Source organism: Primulina huaijiensis, chromosome 15 (genome assembly GCF_012295235.1).
Source record: "Primulina huaijiensis isolate GDHJ02 chromosome 15, ASM1229523v2, whole genome shotgun sequence".
Taxonomy (NCBI): Eukaryota; Viridiplantae; Streptophyta; class Magnoliopsida; order Lamiales; family Gesneriaceae; genus Primulina; species Primulina huaijiensis.
In genome coordinates this window covers 22,647,772-22,671,940 of record NC_133320.1, presented here as the reverse complement: position 1 = coordinate 22,671,940, position 24,169 = coordinate 22,647,772, and the positions used below count along the sequence as shown (strand labels likewise).

The following is a 24,169-nucleotide window of genomic DNA, read 5'->3' as shown; positions in this document are numbered from 1 at the left end:
ATGTTGGTGAACAATTTATAGACACGACAAAATTTTTTTTATGAACATCTTATAATCATTAATGTAAATATTTGATGCATTAAAATAGTTTAATAAGATTGCATATAAATCATCAACGATATATTATTAAATAAAATATCGGTCATCTAAGTTGACTTAATCGTGATTTTGATAGTTTTAATATGTTAATGTTTTTCTTGCAATTTTTATTATTTTTGAGATAGCGTTGTTATGATGAAAAATGATTAAAATAATAAAATTATGAGTAGGTCTTTTGTGAGACGATCTCACGAATCTTTATCTGTGAGACATGTCAATCCTATCGATATTCACAATAAAAAGTAGTACTCTTAGCATAAAAATAATACTTTTTATTGAATGACCCAAATAAAAGATCCGTCTCACAAAATACGACCCGTGAAACCGTCTCACAGAAGTTTTTGCCTAAAATTATTGGATTAAAACTAATAGTTGACTGTTTGAAAGACTAAAAATCACAACTAAACCAATTTATATGACCGTTTTGCTATTTTCTCCATTGTTAAGCGTTAATTTTTCACACTAACAAATTTTGATGTCAATGTATATCAAGTATATCCCTATTTTATTTAATATTAGATATTGAATAAAAACTCTATCATCATAAATTAACCAACACACAAAATTATCTCAATTTTATCTAAATCCTAAAGATGTGAGATTTATATCTCAAGCATATTCACACAAACGAGTTGATTTATAAATTTTTTGCTCATAAAAAGTTTACACCAAAAACAAAGAAGGATAACTTCAGTAATACGGTAAACTTATCAGTGCAAGTGCTCCCCTATCATAATACATAATTAGTGGTACAACGATTAGTTCATGTATATATACAAATCTTGTCGGGTGGAGGGCAAGACTAGTCATGAACCGAACCGTTAGCCGGAGTTCTATAATCGAAAGGTCCATGTGTTTGGCATGCTAACGCGATTCAGCGTTTAAGATAAAAGAGGTTCTTCAATGTTTTCTACTCCATCTTCTAAAGTCTTGCCTGATGGGGTATCTAGTTTCAATGTCCAAGCGAAGTACAACGAAATAACCTGAATGGAAAATTACGTAGGATTTGTTTCAAGACTTCCCCGAGTACTAACCACAAGGACTGTTTTTTAAAAGTTAAATGTCGGTTTAGTTACCATGCTTGACGATGCAAACATAATACTGAAACCTTTGCAGTTGAAAGGTGCATCTTTTGATAGAAACCATGCTGCAACAAGACAAAAAAGGGTTAAAAAGTTGCTAATGATGGGTTCTTGTAGGAAATGGAACTGCTGACTTACTGGTTAGGGGCTGTGGCGGAGCCAGAAATATGGCTCTGCCCGAGCTGGAATTTTAAACTCTAGAATCTTTTAATATTTTAAATTGATCTACCATGGCTAATATCATATTATTCCAAAATTATACAAAATTTACATATATATTTTTTTAAAAAAAATTGGGCCACCCGGGCTTGTGAAGGAGCATGTAGCTCTGCTCCTGGTTAGGGGACTCATTACAACTGGTGAAAGCAAGCTCGCAATGGATTGCACACCAGCTATGAATCCTTGTGCTTTTCCCTGATTCAAGATGGCGAAGTAGAAGAATAGTAGTTTAATGACAGAGGACGAAACATGCGATACTTTTGTTGTTCGTGGTAGGAGTTTATGATTGTACAAGATTATCTCTCTCTCTTCCACCAAGTTAGCCATTTTCTTAGGACAACAGTAGATATGAAGGAATTATTAGTGTAGTTCACTGCATAAAGTAGGACAACAATAGATATGAATGAATTATTAATGTAGTTCACTAAATAAAATGTGACTAACGAGGACCCTGCGTGGAGCATGACAAAAAAGGTCAAACCCAATTAACCGACCAATCATTATGTTTCCTTTGTTCTCTATTTTCAGAATCTAACACGGATTCGAAAAAGAATATTGCAAAATACTTCCATGAATCCTCACAAATGATTTAAGATGTTTGATGACATAAGAATATCAACAGAAGCCCCCAGACTTGCATGGGATTTTTGGTCATGCCGGGCATGCCTTTTGTACATGAAATGAAACTCGTGTGACTCTCATAGGAATTTCAAAGAAGCCCCGACACTAGCAACAACACAGGATTTCTGGTTCATGCAAGCTATGATTTTTGTACATGAATTGAGACCAGCGTGACCATCACTTTTGTGTTTCAGCATGAGCCATGCCTGATTCGCTAGATATCAGATCTCAGTCAAGTAAAAAGACCTGTCAGCTTAACGGAAGATCAAACAGAAAATCCTTTTAGCAAAGGAATTTGAAAGATTAGTGTAAATTAAGCAATCACGTTATCCAAGGTTTGAGTTCCAATATTTTTCAGGGGAACGAATAATATCTTTGTCTGTACATCTCATATGACCTCAGTTTCATGCTGTTGATTCCCGTAAGAACTACACAGTAAAAATATATGAGTTGCTTTCTTTGTTCTTAACATAAAATATTTGCGTTGGAGTGTAGACTAACCTGATTTACCGAGTTTGATGCCTTGGATATCACAGCGTAAGTCTGTAAAATACACAAATAATGAGTAAAATTGGCAATAAACTGAGTAGGACAAAAAAATACATCGAAATCCTTAGCATAACTTTGCACAAATAATGGTGGAATAAAGTTTAAGCAATGGTAAGTGCTCACAGAAGGTTTCACAAGGACGTAAATAACTCCAAAAGCGGCACTCAAATATGGCATCTACAGTCAGCAAGGGACGAGTAAAAAAAATAAAAATAAAGACAAACAACAACGCACACATATTTACGAGATGATAGAAGAATCTCCAATTTCTTCAACCCCGTGAATTAGTTCTACTGATATGCATGCTATCAGCAACACACCCAATGAAAGATGCTCAAATTTCCTGAGAAATTTTTGGTGACACATTTTTGTCCCACCTTCCCCCTAGTACAGATAATATCCTATAGTTCCACCCCTTAAGAAGTATAAATGAGGCAACACCTCCAAAGTAAAGTACATAAACATATGGTCAGATTCAGCAAGAACCTGCTCAAATTTATGTTAGATCAGTGTTGATATGGTTTCCATACGTAGATATCTGTTTTTGAGTACCTTTGAAGAAGTGCACATTTCCATGCAACAAAGAAAAATTGAAGATATTGGAGAATGTTACACGTAAACTGTATCACCTGATTGCATTTGCAATTTACATGCTCGAGTATACAAGTATGATGGATATGCTAAGATTTTTTATGTGGAGCATAGGAGTCAATATTAGTGACACTTTCAAGTGACATTCCCATGAAAAAAAGGGAAAAAATGATCCTGATTTCCAATATTTTGATGGTATGCATACCCAAGATGCCCATGCCAAGCCATAAAGCAATCCCTGCAGAAACAACTCATTTTGTGAAAAGCTAAAAACCATTACTGAATAATTTTCAAGCAACAGTGTGTATTCATCAAAGCAACTTACGTATGCCACTGATGCCAGCACGCCTACACTGAGTATCACTTTCTCTCCAACCAACGGATTGACCAGAGGAAGAACCAACATCTTGCGAGTAAGATGAGAAAAAAGAAAATTTAATATAGTGACATGGTAGCTGGGATAGAACCAAGATTTTAGTTGGGGGTGATATTAAGCATTTTATTTTCAATTTGGGCCAGTGATGCAACTTGCACATAGGAAATGACTTAAGAATTTTTAACTTTTCATGCACACCCCTACTGGGTAAAGTGCATATACGCAGCGCACCCTATATTATCTCAAACAGGCAAAAATCGCCTACGAAAAATTGATGACCTAAAATCTCCTAACATTTTTGAATTGATAGCTGAAACCCCTTTCAGCAATTTTTTGTTGTACACGTGATTCCATAGGCTTATACATGAAATTGCTCAAAAACTAGAGTTCTCGTAGTCTAAAATCTCATTCAAAATTTTTCATTATATATATTTATAAAATAAAATGAGGTTTTTAGCTTGCTAATTTTACAGATAGGATATTAGCCTCTTTCAAAACAGCATATGGTTTTAACTTGCTGATCTCAGTGTCTTATTTGCTCCACCGTGAAGCATGCTTATTTGCATGCCTGAGGTGGATAATCCAGGGCGACAAAGGTAAAATTGTTTTGATCCAACGAATATCAGATTCCATGATTGTGGAATAATAGAACAAAATGAATGGCACCTGAGAAAAAATTGAGCCTACTCCCACCAACATCAAGATTTCTGAGAGCTGATTTTTGTCGAAACCAAAAGCCAACTTCAAATAGTACTGCAAGCCGCAAGGTTGAAGGAATTTACCGTCAGTCTATGAGATCAATAACCGTTTTTCTCATGCAACAGTTGCCGAGTCCGATGAACAATTTTGGAAGATACAGAGAAAAAGATTTTCAGAACTAAGAAAGTGTGTCAGGTGAAAAGTACAACTCCTGATGAACTCAATGCGTGTAACAGAGGTCTGAAATAGCATATGCAGTTAGTTAATTTGCAAAAAATTATTTCATACTTTTTGAAACATTACCTGACAAGAACAAAATTAAAATAAAAATGTATAAAATCCGCTAAAATAAGAATTTCCCATAAATAACTTAATCATACTGTATCATTATCAACCTCTTCTCAAAGAGTTAGAGGCATACCAGTAAGACACTGCTGATGCCAGACATTCCCAATTCATAGAAGAAGGAAACAAGCGAAATGTGCTTAAGAGTTGAGCTGAAGAAACAATTAAAGCATTATAGCAAGTATATAAGGATAACAAATCTTTTATTTTAATTTCTCGTGATGTTAAACTCTGTACCGCTTTAAAACAAAAAATAAACAGCTCGACATGCTAGAGCCCAATAAAACTTACAATAGAACTTGAAACATTATAAAGTTCACCTGCTGATAACTACATTTGCAGCATTCCTCATTGAATGATACCGTTCCTTGAAAACTTTAAGAATCTTATTTAAGCAAGGGGTATGTTGGTCTGGATTTTTTATTGGTCGCACTGTTTCTGTCAGAAACAGTATCATGTAAATAGGAAAAAAGATCAATAGAGCTATGGATACCTGAAATTAGAAGTTTGATCACATTAATAAGAACACAATAGACACCAGAAGAAACAAATTTAAGGTTCCAACACGAGCATGCCTCGAAAATGTAATCTTCAGGTAAAAACCTGGCAAGGATGTTACCGATGACATGTGAAAAAGAAAATAGACCAGTGATCCAACTAAAAGCTGCAGCCCTTTGTCCTTCATTCACAACATCTGCCTGAAGGTAGAAAGAAGCATAAACTTTCATTCTAGTGGGTCCAAGTCACGTCCACTGAAAAGAAGAACTTACCGCATATGCAACAGCAATGCAAAAAATCCTTCCCTGGCTTATGATATAAGAAACTGTCCGGATAGCATAATAAGCATATACAGATTCTTTTGATTGGTTGATGGCAAGTAAAGTTGCAAAATGCAATATAACTAAACAAAAGCACTACAACAAGAATCTATGTCAATAGAGTGATGTGGCGACGTTNGAAATTTAAGATGTATGGATTAACATACTGAAAGGAGCAATAGTTGTAGATAAAGTGAGAAGAAGCATTGGTTTACGGCCATACTCATCCGCCAGCTGACCTATGAGTGGAAGAACTATAGTCTTGAATATTCCAACAACCTACAAAAAATTTAAGAGTAAAATCAGTGGCGGTGAACATTGGTAGATTTCTTAATTAATTGAACTCAAAAGTAGTGTGTTGTACTTGGCTGGTTGAGAAGGAATATGTAGCTTGGTTTTGATTTGTTTGTCACTGAAATGTTTGATTCTTAATATCGTTTACCAGCCCTCAACAGAAACTTATACTCCAGCAAAAATAGAAAAATCATATTATTACATTATTTATATAGACATGAATCCCCTTCCAAGTTCCAACCCAAGCAGATGCATTAAATATAGAGGCGCCAATGGCCAATGAGGGAGGGGTATGAGCGTATGAGGAGCCAACCTGAGCCAAGCTTTCTGGCGGGCCACTCAACTGTAGCTCAAAAATTTATATTATGCATTATATAAGCTTGAGCCTAAACTTTTTGTCAAAACTCACTCTTAACTCATACTCATTTACAGCTCTCTCTAGCGCCACCAAAACTGTCTAAACACATTAGCCCCTCTCGATTATCAACAGTTGATCTGGAAAAAAAAAAGCAACTCAAACCCAATCAAGAAATTATTCCAACTAATGATCAAACTAAAATTTGTCATTCTTCGTAAAATTATCTCGACAATCACTACCCAACCAATCAAATTCTGACTCATTTGTCTGCGCGAAATAAAAGAAGAAAATGGGAAAGAAGTAAATACTACTCACAGTTTGCTGGAATCCATTGATATAAATGGCCTGAGGACAAGTTTTCCGGTCCGGGCAAAGGACGTTAGTGGGAACATCAACAAGCACAGACACGGTCATCTCTTCTGCAACCCAATGAACACATAGCGGCAACAGAAGGTGAATCAATGGCCGAAGCTCTCTCATTCTCACCCACCAGAATCCCACCATTGATATTCTGCAGAGAAAAAGCATTCTTCTTTACCATAAAACGTAAGTATTTTATTCATATACTCTCTGTCAGTCGTTAAAGTATCGAGAAATTGACATTTAGTCACAGTCGTCGATTTTTTTGGTGTTCTATTACCACATTTCTACATAAAATATAACACGTTTCCACATGAAATGTACCATATTTTGTTTGACATAGTACCACAATTTTGTGGGTAGAGAGCACCAACTTCCCCTTAAAGTATACACTAACTAATATTTTTTCGTACTTCTTGTTTGATATAATATATGAATTATATTGACAAAAAAAATTGCATTTATTTAAAGTGTTTTTGAAATAAATCGTCAATTTTTATACGTTACAACTTAAATACATAATAATGAAAATTTAATTATTGGATTATAATATATGATGTCAATTTTTATTAAAATGTGATATAAATATGTAAATATCATCGAATCAATTTTAGTAAACGAGAAGCTTTTATCTACTCGTCTCACAAATAATTGTCGTGTGTAAATCATAATGAATAAATACCCGATGAAAGATTCAAAATTGAAATGACAGAGGTAAAAAGAGATTGAATCTCTCGATCTTTTTGTAAGAGCTCACTATACTCTATCATTCATGCGATTGAATATTATTTTTTGATAGAAATTTATAGTCACATATTAGAGAGAGGAGCGACATTGAAAGATCCACCAAACCTTTTAGATTTTATTCAATCAGCTTGTACCTTTATTTGGATAGCGTACAACACCTTGAAGCACGCGCACTCCAAATTTCAGGCTGCTCCAGCGCGCCACCCGTTCTTCGCATCCACGATGCCGGTGGCGCTCCAAAGCCTAACCATCCATCCTCCAGTCGCCGGAACTTCGACTTGCCGGCACCGGAGCCTTAGTCCTCCGGTTTCGCATTCCGAATTTCCCCGCCGCGAGTCGAGTACCACACCCCTTACTTGGAAGCGCCGTTCATTCACGAGAACACTGAGTATTGGAGCTGCAGTAAAATGCCGTCAGGTTTTTCGGCTCTTCAGCTGTTGCAATTTCGGCGAATTAGATTCAGTGTGGCATACAAACTTGAACCGTGGTAAATTATCTCTGTGGAATGAATTGTCGGTGTGAAATTTCAGGGAGACGGCGATGGAGAATACCGAATGCCGCAAGTGTCGAGTTCGCCTCGGGGAAAACCGCTGGCGAAGTTCGTGACCGATAATTTTCTACCGTTAGGTATGCTGGAGGTGCATAGATACTTCACGTTGGATTGTGTTTTAGCCTTTTAGAGTGATAGGCTGAAGCTCTCTTCTTCTTCTTCTTCTCTCCCCCTCTAATGCAATTAGTGGATTTTTGGAAGTGGTGAATCAGCAACTGCCTTCCTCCTCGCTGTGCTCTTGCATTAAATTTAACGAGTTTCATCCATAAAAGAAGTTGTAATCTTGCCGCAAAATTCACTTTTTGTATTAATTTATTTTTGCATGAAAATCTGATATGTCACTAATGTTGAATGCAGCACTTGTCTCTGGAGTAGTGTTAGGGTTTGCAAATCCGACCCTTGGTTGTCTTGCTGATAGGTACTATTTATCAAAAGTTAGCACTTTTGGAATATTTCTTATTTCAGGTAAGGCTATGCCATGATATGAATGCTATTTTATAATTTATTGCCATAATTTGGTTGGCTTAGGTGTTTTTATTGTTTTGTTATGTAGGATTAACACTGGACAATGTTGAAATCAGAGATGCTGTTGAAGCATGGCAAGTTGGACTCTTTGGGCTGGTATGACCTTAAATTCTTGTTCACATATTTCTTTTCCTTTTCAAAGCTTTCTTGTTTCGGCCACAACCGTGTGTACTAGAAACCACCTCTTTATTAATTTTCCAGGAAAGTTGGCGATGACATTATAATTTTCAAAATCCCTTTCCCATGCATCTATAAATAGTGTTATGCAGTCGAAAATCATTGAACTTTTTATGGCCTCAAAGTCTGTGTTCTTCTAGACCTGCACTTTCAGAAATGCTACTTATTATGTGAATTTCATTATGATATATAATGTTTCATGTGGCTATCTAGCAGAAACTCGATGAGAGACTAACTTTGCACCCTTTACAGGTTTCCATTTTATTTCTCAGTCCACTATTTTCAAAGATCATCCTGCAGCTCAAGGTCCAACCTCAGGAATTTGTCACAGGTTTGAAAAATAGACTTGCTTTGATGTTGTGAAGTGTCTTTTGGATCAAAGTGAGAAATTCCTAAGGATGATTAGACCTTACTCGAAAGGTTTCTCTTCTTGGAAGTTCAAGAAGTTTGGGGAGGTTACATGCCATGTCATAGAAGATGGATGAGAGTAATTTATAACAAACTATTTTTCTGCTCTATATGATCCATAAAATTGTCAGTCTTTTAAAGTGTGAACCAAAGCTCAGGTTATGAGTTACTCTTGTTAGCTTCCAGATACAAATGAATTTATTTCAATTAATATTTCTTCCTATTTGAAATTTACGTTACTTCATAGTTTATTGTATTCGAAGCTCTATTTCTTTGTTGTTAAAAATAGAAGAAAAGAAATCAGATATAATAAACATCTAGTGATCCATCTTCTTATTTGATTATTATTTTTGTCCATTATGTGGTAAACTCAAATGGTTGCATATTACCCTTTTCTTGTGCTTTGGAGATATCCTTAATTAGAAGCTTTCTATGTGACCAACTTATAATTATTGCATCATCACGGTTTCTTAATGCAAGCAGAATCGGTCTTACCCTGATTCCTCTTTGTCAAATAGCATTTGTACATATTTTGAGATTGGATCTGTTATGACAGTCGAACTTCAGTTGCAACCTCTTTCCAACTGTTTTATGTTTTTTTTTTTTTTTTTTTTTTTTTTTTTTGTGTTTTATACGTTTTGATGTAGATCACGTTACACCTTTTTCATCAATGATGGATTCTGTATTTGTTTTAAATGGTTGTGAATTTTCCAGACGTCAATTCTTTTGTGTTTTAAGTTGGATTTTAGCTGTGTGAAGAGCATGAATGGATGGGAAATACAAAATCATCTCCAGTGATATCGGCTAAAAAGATTAGAAAATAAACATAAAGAAGAAAATAAATGGAAATGAAAAAAATAATGTTGACCTTGATTTTCCTTTTTGAGTTAAATGATGTTTTTTTGTTAATGTTATTAAAAAGAGAAGTTGAGTTGCTAGGGATTGTCATCCCTTTCCACCTTTTTTATGACTATGGGGGGTTATTGCTTCTTCAGGAATTGCCATGTTTACCTGTATGCCCACAACATTATCTAGTGGAGTGGCACTGACTCGGGTAAAATGATGCCATGAATTTCCAAAACAATTCTCAAAAGTTTCTCAGACCTGAAGAAAATTTGCTGTTGGTTTAACTGCTGGTTTGATTTGGTGAAACACAGCTAGCTGGAGGGAACTCTGCTCTTGCCCTTGCGATGACTCTGATATCCAATTTATTAGGAATCTTCATTGTAAGTCATCTCTAAATAATTAAAATTAGTTATCTTTTCACCCATAAAGTCATAATTACTTATATTCTATGAGAAATGATTTTCAGTGTTGTGTGTCAGATTCCTTTTTCCATCTCGAAATTCATAGCTTCTGGAATAGGAGTATCAGTTCCCGCAGGGCAGTTGTTGAGAAGCCTGGTTCTTACAATTTTCCTTCCTCTCGTATTGGGAAAGGTCAAACTCTACTTTCTTTACGCATGCTAGGAATTTGTTAATGTCTCTTATTTGTTGAAATTATATCAATATTTTACATTGTTATTGTTCTCCTATTTAATAGACAGGAGATCGTTTTATTTAACAGTAGACGAAACCACGAAAGTAGGACACAATAGGCATGCATTATCTCTACTGGTCGTATAACTCAAATACGCGTCTTTAATGTTTAAAGATTCATCGATCAGGTCTCACCTCAATGTTCTTGTAGGAAAGAAGAGTATGCATAAAATAATTATGTTCATATGAAGTTTGCTAATCATAGTCCACATATTCTCAAAGACGTTGCAGAACAATTTATTTGACACTTTCTGATCATATGCTCTTATTTTGGGCAAGAAATGTTTCAGCACATGAGAGTAATTAAAACACGTTAATTTATTAATGTAAACACGTTGATGTCATTTGTTTGAGATGAGGTTATCATGCATATTTTTCGCAGAAACAAAGGAAAATATTAAAGCTCACACCAATTGACAAGTTATCAATAAATGTAATTACTGAGTCTATATTCTGAAATTAAAAAAACAAAGGCATATGGGGCTTGAGCCCCAACGTTATTCCCAACAGAGCTGGGGGGGCTTATGTTCTGTTTGTCCTTTTATTCCATTAAAACTTCCAGTAGGCTTCCTTTTTTTTCTCCAAGACCAAAACTTGTGGCCACGGTATATGTAAGGTATATATCTATTACTAACATCAATATAGGTAGTTTTTGTTTCATTCTCTCACAGATTCTTTTGAATCTAATTTGGTCAAAGTACGGACAGTTTTGATAGAGTGATGAAGTTGCCAAAATTAATACTCATAAACTCCATCATGCAAATACTATTTTAAAATCCAATATAAACCTCGATTAAGGGTATTGATTTTTATCCCCGAAAAACCTTGCTAAAAAGCCAGCTGAGATGAATCATGAACATTTTCAAATTTATGGCTTGAGTTTTGATCTTATCTTCTTCAAAGTCATGCTTATCTCTTCGATCCTTCAAGGAATCAAGAGGGATAGTTTATGTCAGGGAGAGAGACTAGACCGTGTCTTGGTGATGATTGGAGCTGAATTAATCAAATTTTACTATGACTGAGAGTCACAACTGTAGGGCAGTGGTAAACTGGTACACCATTAGCAATTTGGTAATTGCCAAATATAAAGTACAGTGAGAGGAAGAGGAAATGGTAGAAATTATGTGCTGCTTCTAGAGATTTTTTCCCTGCTTCTAGAGAGTGGAGAGTGTTCAAGGACTAGTTAAAAGTGGCTAGTGAACAAGAGTGTTAGTAGATTTTTACCCATGGTTCCTTAACGTTCTTCGTTCTTATTTCTTTTTTATTTCTTGTATGTTAAAAACCATGAACCATTTGAGTTGAGGTTTCTGTCAACCACATCCGAAGTTGACATTCTAAGTAAAGGATGTACACAATTGCCATTTTTTTGCATTTTCAGCCAGCTTGATCACACCACATAAAAAGTGTTTTTGCACGTAAGGACTATCATATGAAAATGATACGACTTTAAAAATTTGTTTTGGAATCTGCTTATCCATCTCTCTCTTAATCAACAGATTGCTCGAGATTTCTCCAAAGGTAAGATACCACTACCTGTCTTCAGTTAATCTTATGATCGAAGGACCCAATCTCTTTATTTTCTTATTATATTTTATCTATGCTGGTTCCTTTAAAACACATATTTGTGTCAGTACTCTGGTCTATTTATGTAAGGTTTGCTCAATTTGATGTTTTAAGTTATAGGGTGAGTGCAGAAATTTTCAGCTTGATCCCAAGCAAGACATTTCTTAACAATAATGCTAAATACTGTATATTAACAGCTGTAAACTTATTATTGACTGTAATCAATTACAATGAATTGATTTCGAACTAGCATATCTGGTAAGCCGTTCATAAACATTGCCTTATTTTAAACTCTCAGATGTGTACAGCTTCCATGAACTTGATGAATTGGTTGGTATTTCCTCCTGTGTTCTTTTTCTGAAGAACGGCTTTGATTTTGTGTGCAGTTGACCAATCAAATAGAAAAATATTTGAATGTAGCCTTTTATGCAATGCAATCTGAAAAATGTTGCTCTCTGGCCTGTCAGTACTCCTGAAAACCTGAACTGTAAACTAAATGTTCTTCGAGTCTTTCATAATCATTTCTTCGAACTTATTGATTTGGATCTACTTGATAACTTGCTTTTATGACTTTCAATGCATTCAAGAGGATGCAAGTTGAGTAATAGTCTGTTGCTTTTGACGGTTGTTACATTTCTGATGTACTTGTTATGGGATTACAAATTTGTTGCAGGATTGGCAGATTTTGCTGATAGAAATCGCCAGATTTTGGCAAGTATTAGTGCAATCCTCCTGGGCTTGGTAAGATTCAACGTCTGCTCAATCAGTATCTATTGTTTTTTGTGTGATCATTTTTTAGTAAAAGAATTATCAAATTGTCTTTTTGCTAACATCTATAGGACTGGCCCCATTATTTCTTATCATCGTGTTAGAATGTGGCAATGCAAGTAGCAGAGTCTCATGTAGGGTCTTTCAAGATTTGTAACCATCTTTATGAGATGTGGGAATGATGCTTCATAAGGCTCCATTAAGTTATCCTGTGGTGCTGCTTTGTGATAAAGGGGCTTGGAGTTGGGGAAGTTGAGGTGTTGGTCCTGTCAAGGGGCCTACATCTGAAAATGTTCTGAGAAGGAGGAGCACGATTGTCACTCCTTTTCCCACCTTTCTCTGGCTGACCTAAAAATTAGTACACTGTTCGGATGCCTGGCATATTGGCATTAACTTGGAGTTTATAATCCAGATTACATGCCTTCAGGCAGTCTTCTCTGTCATTAAATCAGAATCTTAATGGAAAAGAATACTAATTAATAACTGTCTTATAACTGAATTAAGATAATATATTTTCCAACACCCTACAAGCTTAAGCTTAGAATATTTTATGCATCAAATAAGACTAGCAATATATAAAGAATTTGAATGTTAATTTACATGGAGTTAATAACTTTGTCATATATGGAATCATCCGTTCGTACTCCTCGAGCACCAACCTTGTGTTATTGCTTCGTATAGAAATCAAGTCCCCAAGAGGCAAGAACATTAATATTCACTCAAACTATATTTTTTCCTGAACAGGCTTAAAGAATTGCGGAAAAGATGTTATGTTCCAAGCTAATCAACTCATGCTAATCAAGTTCCTAAGGAGGATCAATAGCTCACATTTGATTTAAATACTCACAATAGTTTTTATTATGGACATATTAATTTTGTTGAAAAGGCTACTTCTGCAACTCAAAGTTGGAGGGGCACTATAATGGGGCTTGGGTAAAACCTTGTTTCTTTTTCTACTTGGAAATTTTGAAGATGCGAAATCACGTAGGAGAAACTTGGGGAGTATTTATATATTCAAGATACTTCCATCAACTTTTATTGACACGTAAATGGTGAAGACTCTAGCAATATTATAGGCAGATGCGTAAAACTATAAGAAACCATTAATTTCATTTTAACACTAGGATGGTCTTGATTAAGTCCAGTTGAATGAGAAATATATATTCCACACTTGAAATATATTATGTCAATAGATGTTGAACTTGTATTTATGATAACCAACTGTAATTATAATGGTTTCATCTTACATGGTGGATTTTCTTTAATGGTATGCTTGGTTGGATCGACGTGGCTGATGGAGTTGTTGGTGAAGGTACACACATCTCTTTTTAGATTTTTTGAAGGAAAGACGGAGGAAGTGGGAAAGAGGATAGGTAGGGAAACCATCCTCAGGTTTAATTGCCAATCTCCGATAAAATTGTGAAGTCAGAGGTGGTGATTGTCATTGACTGATAAACATGAAAGTGTCCCCTGTTGTTGTCTTGTTGTAACTGTACTTGTTTGTTGTATAATTTATCCAGTTTGTTCGGATAACCTTTTGTTTTTGTCTATGTCCTTTTATTCCCCGTTGGATCATTTTCTGTATTTTTAAAGCTTTGAATTGTTTTTGTTTTTATATTTGCGATTTTGACTTCAGTCATTTTTTTTACTTGGTTGATTGGCTGTAGATTTTACTCAGCTGTTCATTGGAATACTTTTCTGAACTTATGCTTTCAGATTCTGATATATATATTTCCACTTGGAAAATAGTTCCATGTTTGATCTTTGTTCTTGTGTAGGTTCCTTGGATGCAAGTCAGCAAGTCAAGATCATTGCTTTTAATGGTGAAGCCAGAAAATTTTCTTGTTGCTGTTGTGCTGGGAGTGTATGTTTCTTCTTCTGTTTTTATTTTTCCTCAAATCATATTAACATACTGGTCATTTGGTATGATTTTTCTACAATTCGGACCTCTCCCAAGTATTGTGCCAGAGCAATTCACATTTTGTGACCTTAGAATTCATTTTACTGGCTGATCTTGCCTCACCAAACTTTGAGCTAGCTGCATCAGCTAATAGAATTTACTAATGCATGCAGGCTTCTGCATGGAATTCTATTTATTTTCAACGCTTTGGCGATACAAGCGTTTTCACTAGTTTCTAATGGTAAATCAACTTTTGCGAAGAAAGAAAATGCCAGTGCTCTTCTCCTAGTCACGAGTCAGGTAACGTAGTGCGTTGTGCTTAAAATTTTGATTAGAAAGATATATCTCGTCCTTGGCATTTTATCAATCTACGGACAAAAGCAGACATATTCACGTTTAATTAACAAATTGTCGATTTATAATTGATTTTAGTGTGCTTATGTTAACTAGAATGCTATGCGTTGTTATGTGCTGTGTATTGTAGAAAACATTGCCTGTGTTGGTAGCAGTTGTTGAGCAGCTAGGTGGTTCTCTTGGTGAATCTGGCTTGCTGATTCTTCCATGTGTTGCAGCTCATTTAAACCAGGTAAGCCATTTACTTACGCGTGGAACGTGTTTCTCCCACTCATGGATGCTTCATGAGCATAAATCGATTGTTGTTTTGTAGATCATCATTGATTCATTTTTAGTGGGTCTCTGGAAAGAAAAAGAGGATGCACTTGGCAATATCAAGGTTGCATAAGATTTGTTTCTATAACCTCGCGAACGTTTGATACCATCGAATTTGTAATGATTTTAGAAACAAACATGGCATTCATTGTTGTCTGGACATTGGTGGGTATATCGAAGCAAGTCTAAAAATCATGGGCTTGTTTGTTTTATTTAATGTTATTTTTAATTTCTGGTTTTATTTTTTCCCCCTAGCTTCAGGGCTTGTTGTACTTGCCTTGTGATATTATCTCCCGGTGAATTAAAGAATATTTGCTATATAACGTAGCTTCATTATTCTCCATTTGGATAGCTTGATATTTCGGGTTCTCACCAATGAGAGGATCGAGTCTTGAAATTCGCCATGGGTGTCTCCCAATTAGGCACATAACCTATCAAATTAATTAATTTTATAAAAAGTTAAATTTTTCAGACTTGCTCCTTCAAAAAAAAAAAACAAAACAAAATTGCAGATTGGCCAATTAAGAAGATAAAGTTTGAATTAAAAAAAATAAAATTCAACAAAATAGGAGATCAATAAATAAAAACGACTCTTTATAAATACCAAACTGTTGCTATAACAATTTATCTTCTTACCGCGGCTGCCCGGCATCATAGCAACTGACGGTAATTTCAATTCCGTGCTTGGCAAGTGGTGAAATAGCAACTGGAGAGTTGCTTAGTTTTTAAGGAAAGCAATGACCATCTCATATCAGAAGGTAGCAAAATTTGCAATCCAACCCAAACTATTCGATCCCAAAACCAGACCCGACATCCACCCCAAACAGTTTCGAAACCGCAATTAACTTACTTCTCATAAGCATTAAACATAGCAACAAGGCGTCGGTTAAACCTCTACGAACAACACGAAAGATGCAAAAAATAAAGAATGCTGCTATAAAATCAAGAAGCGCTATTTATCAACACCACTTTTCCTTTTATGTTACACGCAGCAATGAATACATAAAAGCATGGTCAATCACACAACGCCATTGGCTTCACATTTGAAGCGAACCCTCTGACTAATACAAGTACTCTTGATCTACACGTTTTGCCCTCCAAAACTTCACTACTTATGAAAAATATAAACTGCAACAAGAATGGAACCTTTGTTTCAAGATCATGATTAAGATCTAGAAGATCAAATGGAGCTCCTGCAGCTAATATCTTCGTATGGATATTCATCAGTTAGTGGTACGTAGCAACCTTTCTGAAAAATACAACTATACCATTGACGTGTTCACTTCTTCCTGTTCTTATTTCTATTTGCTTTTATAAACTTTCGAGTTGACTTGTCACCACCACCACTGCCTAATGAGAAACTTCCACCAGATCCCTGAAATGGAGAATGGTTCTGTGGACTAACTTGATTTTGTTGTCCTCCAAATGAGAAGGGATTCACTGATGATGCACCTGTTGATCCAAACATGAAGCCAGATGGTGATGGAGAGACAGCTGGTTGACCAAATACAGGAATAGAAGGGGCAGAATACTGCACCGGATCCTCAGCCATGCTATCGTCAGTATTCATTTGGTCACCATTTCCTGGAGAAGCTGCAGAACTAGAAGGTACGTTCCCAAAAATCAGTTGGGAAATATTTGGAGGCGTTGAAGACATGGATGGAGAAGCATCACCAAATGAAAAAATGGGACCGGATGAACTGGTGGTTGAATTAAAAATTGAAGAATTAGAACTTGTAGGAGCAAAGGTAGCTGAAGCTGCACCATAAGAAAATCCCTTAAAGGGAGAAGTAGTAGTAGAACCAAATACATTAGAAGGGGTACTGGAGCTTAAGAAGTTACTAGCTGAAGAGGGAGCCGAAGAGCTAGCACCAAACTTAAATACATCAGAAGCACCACTGCTGAAAGAGCTAGCAGTGTTAGGGACTGAAGAGGGAGCCGAAGTGCTGGCACCAAACTTAAATATCCCAGAAGCATCACTGCTGAAAGAGCTAGTGGTATTAGAAACTGAAGACATAACAGAACTCCCAGTAAATCTGAATAAACTCTTTGCTGGCTCACTACTGGAAGCAACAGCAATGGAATCTGGTGAAGAGGCTGAAGAATTAAAGCTAAAAGTTTGGTGTTGAGTAAACTGAGGATTGAATGAGGAAGTGCCAAAAGAAATGCTGCTATTCATATTTGAGGATGGCACAAATACAGATGAAACAGATTGTGTTGATGTGCTTTGTGAGACATTTTCAACACCAGACACCAAAAATTTATTGGCACCGGCAAAAGGAGAACGTTGAAGATCACGCGCACTTGAGTAACAGGCTGAAGTATCAAGTCCAGAAGTGCCACTTCCAGAGTTGCCAGCAGCGAATGAGGCAACAGCAGAATTCTTTCCACTTGAGAAGACGAAATTCGGTTCTTTCTCAGCTTTGGTTTTCAAATAAACTAATGCTGAATCATTGGCAGTTAATGCTGCTGAAACTGTAGTGGTTGGATCTACGAAGGCACCAAATGCGGCAACAGGTCCACCTAAAACTGAAGGTGCCACATTTGACCCAAAAAGGTTTCCACTGATAGCGGCTGAAGTGCTACTGCCATTCCCATTAGAGGCAAAGCTTGCAATGCTGGTCGAAGGGTTAAATAAACTAGAGCTAGCTGTGGATATTTGATTGGCATCACAAGCAGAAATTGCAGTTAATGCAGGGGAACTTAAAACAAGTGGCCCGTTCAATGCAGCGGAAGGTACAGTATGTGATTTTCCATTTGCATCTCCAGCCTTCAGTGGATGCAGAATATCACTTTGATCTGACTTCGGAATTACCAACTGTGAGCCAGTTGCAGAAGGAAGAACAGTAACCAAGCTGCACGTGCAGGTACAAAAATTAAAACAATGATAACATGGCATGTGCTAATGTTAAACTGGAAAGTAAAGACCACTTTATCCTAGTTTTAGCCCAAATATTTCTAATTAAAAGAACCATACCTCACCAACCAGGTTGTATATAATGTGGCATCAGTCCCCATAAACCTTAAAGTTAACCACTTTACCAAATGGGGTATTGCAGTTTGTTTGCCAAGTTGGGAATGGCATCATCATTCAATAGAATGATACCTTAATATGGTTACCCGTAAATAAGACCAGGTAATACTAATTTAAAGCTTCAAGCAAGGTTGACTTACTTCTTCTACTGGGCATCTAGTTCCATGACCAAAAATGGACACAACAAGATAAAGGTCTCAAACTGAAGTTGGAAAAGTCGATGAATGCTTATAGATCATTTGAGCCACTCTTAGCCCAATAATCACAATTTCAAAATTCGGGAAAAAGCGGATAAAAATAGAAATATATGAGCAGGTCATATCCAAATTCCTAGTTCTAAAAAGTGCATGTCATGGGCACAGGGAGAAAAGATAATAAATTGCTTTCACTGACTAACCCGCTGGAGTTTTCTGATTTCAACACTGTCACTCCGTTGCTTGATCCAGAAGGCAAAGGGGGAAATTTATCAACAGTTCTGGAGCTAAAGTGAGACGAGGGAGGCAAATCCTTGGTTCCCTTTAGTTTGCCAAACAAATCAATTGAATGAGGATTAACTTCAGATTGGATAGCTGCACTTAAAGGAGGGAAAACGGTACCACAATTTCCTAGTCCAATCATGTGCCCACCAAGAGTACCACTTTCAGTTGTTTTGTTTGAAATATGCCCTGAAGGAATTATAGCTTTTGGTTGATTATTTGCTTTCAGAAGCATGGGTTCTTTAATAACTGAGGCACCATTGTCAACAAAAGGAATGTCATTTGGTATTTTTCCTTCAGCCGATTGTCCAGATGCAATCTCATAACAATTGATGTCATCATCCTGAATTATTAAAAAAGCCATAAAATAAAGAATCATAATTTCGATTTAATGAATGTAAAATAAAATGAAACTTAATTACGATTTAAGCTGTTGGAAGGTGGAACATGACATATTTTAACTAAGGAGGTTGAATATGCACAACGACAGGACACACACCAGAGAGAAATTGTACACTTGATTTAAACTGTGAAATAAATCTCTTATTGCTGCTACATCATGCGATTCAAATGATACTAAATCGAATGACCAAACAAAGTAGAATAACTAATGCATAAGTTAAAGAAACACCTACCTCTTGTGCACTCATCCTAAAAGCTCTCTCCTCAAGAGGAGGTTGAGCTACACCATTTTTAACAATAAAATGAACAGTTTCACTATCAGGCCCAGGAGCTTTTAAGGACTCCACAATATCATTCTTCATTGCAGTGGATGTATTCTCCATTTTTTGACCATCTTGAAAATTCAGAAGCAACTGCGGGGAAACAACATCCTCCTTGATCTTTACAGCTTGTCCGCCAAGCATGCTGGATGTCAATCTAAGAGGGGATTTATCCCGCAACTTAACTAACTTAGATTTTAGTGACTTTTCCTTTGGAGTCAACTTTTCAAGATGCTGCAAAATTCTAGCAGCCACCTCACTGGATCTGGAAGGGACATGAGTATAATAACTTGCACTTGGGTTGCTGTCATCCTGATTCTCCCCAACAGTTTTTGAGACACTATTCTTTGGTTTAACATTTAATGGTAGCTTCTGTTTTGAAGACACAAGCACAGAAACAGAACCACTTTCCACTCCACTGGCGGTAACAGAAGTTTTAGAAGCTAATAGGTTAGGTTTCTGTTTGATTCTCCGAATGGGACCAACAGATCCAAGATCATCATCCAATACTGAATTCTTCCGCTTTAAGACCTGATATACAATATTGATGACTTTATAAATAAAAATAATATACTAAAAAAGTATTAACTCCCGAATTCACATTACTACATGTCCATTCATACCAAGGGTTTAGACTCAAATTTTTCATTCTGCTCCACTAGCGAATGATATGATGACACTGATGGCCCAGCATTACCAATATTAGTAAATCGAATTCCCTGAAATGACCATAACACGGGGAAGAATGAACACCAGAAAACAAAATATTGCTTTTGCAGAAAAAAATAGTAAAATATATGAACCTTTGGGATAGAATATGGATGAATTCTGGAATATGGGGTGCGGCCCATGCTGGAAATAGCCAGTCTTCCTTGAGACTTCGGCGTTACAAAACCATTTTCTGAAACACCAAAACAAGCGGAAGATTACATCATCAATCAGATGTTCGATGATTTGGTAAAAAGTAAAACATTACAAAGCAATCATGTATAGTTCCCACCTGCTAAACTTTGTGTCCCTAACACTGACGGAGATACTTTGGAAGGTCTACTGCCCATGTAAGCCTTTGCTAGTTCAGCAGGAGAAGCCAGATCATCCTCAATGACCTGGAGAGTTTTTATATCATAAAATTCAGACTTTGCTACCTTGAAAACGTGAAGATAATTGATAGAAGCTACAAACTTCATCGATAAACAACATAAATACAAGAGATCGTGCACAAAACACAAATAAGAAAATGAATAGTGAGGTGTTCATCTTAATCTTACTCTAGAATTGATAATAGGAGCTGACACAACTCCTTGAGATATATCTCCCTCATTTATGTTTTTTTCCAATGGACCACTGGCAACTGGATGCCTTCCAGAAACTGATGCCACCTTCTCAGTTCTTTGACTTTCAACTCTGAAAGAAGATTCTACAGCCCTTGATTGCAATAGTTCTATCAAATGGTCAACCTCCGACCTGCAAAAACAAAGTCACATGCTAATAGTTTGCAAAAGTTTAAAAAACAAACTAAATAGGAAGGATGACTTGAGCACTTCGTATACTATATCAGAAAAAAATTGTATTCTGCGGTAATCCCACCTGAATAAAATAAATTCAAATATTCAATTCACAAACAAAGACGATTCTATGGACTGATTCCTCCACTATGAAAATTGAACCTTAAAAGCTACATCGCAGACATATATATTGACAACCAACATCAGTGATTGCCATTTCACTTTAATACAACAGTTTCCCAGTTGGGGGATTACTGTAATACAACAATTGTTGAATTTCAAGTCAAAATTCAAGTAAAATAGGAAAATTGAGAAATTAGAAACCCAACCCACATAAGCAAAAAATGGGCAAAAAATGCAATGTTTTCAACAATATTAAACAACTAGCAAAGCTAGCCAGTAAAGCAGACACAGCATCTGAAAACAATAGAAGAAGTCCGGGATTAAAAAAACAGAACGTGGAGAAATGAAGGAAAATATAAGATAAAGAAAACTGCAGAAAGGTAAGTGTTTACAAGAATAAGTGGTGCAAGAAAAAAGAAACAGGCGCTAAATGCTAATACAATCTTGTGACAATCGGTACACTTTCCACCATGAGCAACTCTCACAGCTTAGAATGCAGAAAGCTTCAAATAGTTTGAACAACTAGCAAGTAAATATTCCTCAATCATGGATGAGAATAAATTAAAAATTTACCTGCTGAAGGTCTTCTGCTTCAGCACTTGCTCAAGTTCAGAGATCCCACTGCCACTTGAACTATTTAACGGCTGGGTTAATTCACCACCTTTAGACTTTTGTGCACCACTTTGATCCTTCGATAATCGGAGAAATTTTATTATAGCCAACGTCAGATTTTAATACCAAAAAAGAATCATCATATGTAGGATAGATTGGACTAAATTAAGTACATGGGAAATATTTAGTTGCTAGTGACAACTGAAATTCAATTATCCATGTGTGTTTTGTGCATATTTCACAAAATAGCGCCGAACCCCAAGAGCGCAACAGGAACTACACTCCCACTAAATAATGCTGCATTTTAGCATGGAATCAAATGCATATGTTCAAACTTTAAATGTAGCTTTGTATAATTAGATGTCCTGAACAATATATGTTGAAGAACTGGATCATTGGAAGTCAGAACCCACCAAGGACTAGACGCTCCAAACATTTCAATGCTAATTTCTGCCAAATGTAAACTTAGATGCTTTGGACACATGATATTTGTATAACTGTTTTATTATTATACAATAAATTATTGATCCTCAAATAAAATCCCTTCACCTTTTCCAGAATTGCACTCGAGTCAGAATAGCAATAGGCAGAAACCTCTAGAGATATAAATAAATAATAAAATTTCCTAATAGTCATCCTCTCTGGCAGAACTTGTCTCGCAGTTGTAAAAAGGTATATTAAAAACTACCAGTGGTGGCCCTTCAAAAAAAAACTATCAGTGGTGAGGAGCTGAGAGACACACTGTTCTTTAAATCCATGTTCTCTGTATTTACAAAAAAATTCAAAACACACACACACACACACACACACACACACACACACATATTAGAATTAAAAGAGATGGTTTAATTGTTTAAGTTACACGTCAAATATGCCAATCACAAATATACAAACAAGATGCCATAAAAAATATTGCTTAAAAGAAAAATACATAAACTTACATTAGAAACTACCTCGTGAGGCTCATCAATCAAGTCACCATTTACCTCTGTTTACATCACAAGATAAAGTAAATCAGTCAAGTGCAGCCTACATCATGTCGAACAAATGGGCAATAGTAATGGGAGACGTGTTCTTAAAGTTTTGAAACAAAAAAACTTTTCATTTGAAGGCCAACTTTTATATCTATGATTCTTATACTTTAATGTCATATAATTTACATGTTTATTAATTGGATTTATTAACAATGGTTGCATATCATGTAACACATTACAGAAATTGAAGTAAATACAGACAACTCATGGAAATTGCCATATTACCAATAAATCACCACAAACAACACAGAAAAGGCATACAAACTTTTTTTCCTCTGAAACAGGACTGGATTCCTCGTTGAGATATGACACGTAAAAAAAGGAACTAAAAAATTGTATTAATCAACAAGAATAAATCTTTAGGAGACCTAGCACAAACATGTCAGTATACACCGATCAATGGCAAGCTCCATGAAAAATGCATGTGTCAACTTTACATGTGTGTGTGTGTGTGTGTGTGTGTGTGTGTGTTCCAATGGCATGTTCTTTAACAAAATATACAGGCATTTATAAGTTAAATATACTTAAATGACATACAGTAATTGAATAAAAAGTTGATGAACACACAACAAAAACCCTCGATCAAAACTCGAAACCAAACATGTGCTTGTGAAACAAGCTCAACAAAAGAAAACTTAAATATCGGAACAAACACACAGTTGACGTAGAACCTGTAGGCTGTGGAGGCGCCGGAGGAAGGCGTTTGCGAAAAACTGAGGCGAAGAAGCGGGAGGCACCGTAGTTTATAAGCTTGTGTGCAGGGTCCACCACAAGATTCGCGAACAGGCTACCTCTATTGTTTCTAGCATTGTCGTAACTATTAATTCCTCTCGCAGAGGCGGGGGGGCGATCGTAAGGCGTTGTTGGGCGGTGCACTCTACGAAAAGGAATTTTACGAAACTTACCCCCAGCACCGGAAGTGGCGGCAGCGGCTTCGCCTGATGTTGCCATTTGATGATTGAAACTCGCGCAGTGCAGGAAATATAGAAGGAAAAAGTGTGGAGAGGAAGAAGGGAGAGGGAAATTTAAGGCGAATATTAGGGTTTTCAATTTGGGGAAAGAGCAGCCGTCGTATCTCCCTAAATTTGAAAGTGGGATTCTTCCGTAGCAACCAACTTTACTTCATTAAATTAAAAATATAAATTCATATTTCCCACAATTAACAATCACACTTGTCTGCTAACTCAAGTTAATTTTATACAAACAGAAATAATATATTTTTGTTTAATTCAAAATTTAAATTTTGCTATTCATTTTAGTTTAATCGAAATCTTGTCCACCCTCAATTTGGCAATATTAATTTTATCAATAAAAAATAAAAAGAAGTCAAATTGTATAATCCTCTTTTTTATTTAAAAAAAAAGATTTACGAATCACGGATGTTTGCATGATCGATTCTTTTGTAAA

At 36.0% G+C, this 24,169-nt stretch overlaps 3 protein-coding genes across 9 annotated transcripts; 1 reads left to right on the top strand and 2 right to left on the bottom strand.

Moving 5' to 3' along the window:
• Window positions 1–736: 736 nt before the first annotated feature.
• LOC140959836 (uncharacterized) lies at window positions 737–6,633 on the bottom strand. Of its 5 annotated transcripts, XM_073417868.1 has the most exons (14): window positions 6,367–6,631; window positions 5,568–5,678; window positions 5,352–5,465; window positions 5,157–5,279; window positions 4,902–5,074; window positions 4,658–4,733; window positions 4,204–4,290; window positions 3,487–3,567; window positions 3,367–3,399; window positions 2,694–2,747; window positions 2,523–2,564; window positions 1,514–1,595; window positions 1,176–1,246; window positions 737–1,082 (listed from the first exon to the last, which is right to left on the bottom strand). In XM_073417868.1, the coding sequence occupies exons 1-14, from the start codon at window positions 6,577–6,579 to the stop codon at window positions 981–983; spliced, it is 1,362 nt and encodes a 453-aa protein (XP_073273969.1). In that variant the 5' UTR covers window positions 6,580–6,631; the 3' UTR covers window positions 737–980. The 5 variants fall into 5 exon arrangements, with proteins under 5 accessions (XP_073273969.1, XP_073273966.1, XP_073273968.1 ...); XM_073417865.1 differs by lacking the exons at window positions 737–1,082; window positions 1,176–1,246 and adding an exon at window positions 2,419–2,449 and having other exon boundaries at window positions 1,517–1,595; window positions 2,523–2,544; window positions 6,367–6,632; XM_073417867.1 differs by lacking the exons at window positions 737–1,082; window positions 1,176–1,246 and adding an exon at window positions 2,419–2,449 and having other exon boundaries at window positions 1,517–1,595.
• Window positions 6,634–7,256: 623 nt separating this feature from the next.
• Window positions 7,257–15,495, top strand: LOC140958521 (probable sodium/metabolite cotransporter BASS4, chloroplastic). Its single transcript, XM_073415986.1, has 14 exons — window positions 7,257–7,575; window positions 7,689–7,785; window positions 8,066–8,173; window positions 8,262–8,329; window positions 8,663–8,741; window positions 9,814–9,872; window positions 9,976–10,044; window positions 10,144–10,257; window positions 11,853–11,874; window positions 12,593–12,660; window positions 14,466–14,551; window positions 14,761–14,887; window positions 15,072–15,173; window positions 15,255–15,495. Exons 1-14 carry the CDS (start codon window positions 7,381–7,383, stop codon window positions 15,327–15,329), a joined length of 1,269 nt encoding a protein of 422 aa, XP_073272087.1. The 5' UTR covers window positions 7,257–7,380; the 3' UTR covers window positions 15,330–15,495.
• Window positions 15,496–16,415: 920 nt separating this feature from the next.
• Window positions 16,416–23,852, bottom strand: LOC140958871 (uncharacterized). 3 transcript variants are annotated; one of them, XM_073416441.1, is made up of 10 exons: window positions 23,434–23,852; window positions 22,670–22,716; window positions 21,690–21,805; window positions 20,757–20,952; window positions 20,489–20,594; window positions 20,292–20,389; window positions 20,112–20,207; window positions 19,402–20,019; window positions 18,688–19,109; window positions 16,416–18,111 (listed from the first exon to the last, which is right to left on the bottom strand). In XM_073416441.1, the coding sequence occupies exons 1-10, from the start codon at window positions 23,711–23,713 to the stop codon at window positions 16,536–16,538; spliced, it is 3,555 nt and encodes a 1,184-aa protein (XP_073272542.1). In that variant the 5' UTR covers window positions 23,714–23,852; the 3' UTR covers window positions 16,416–16,535. The 3 variants fall into 3 exon arrangements, with proteins under 3 accessions (XP_073272542.1, XP_073272543.1, XP_073272544.1); XM_073416442.1 differs by having other exon boundaries at window positions 22,682–22,716; XM_073416443.1 differs by lacking the exons at window positions 22,670–22,716; window positions 23,434–23,852 and adding an exon at window positions 22,278–22,627.
• Between the last annotated feature and the right edge of the window lie 317 nt (window positions 23,853–24,169).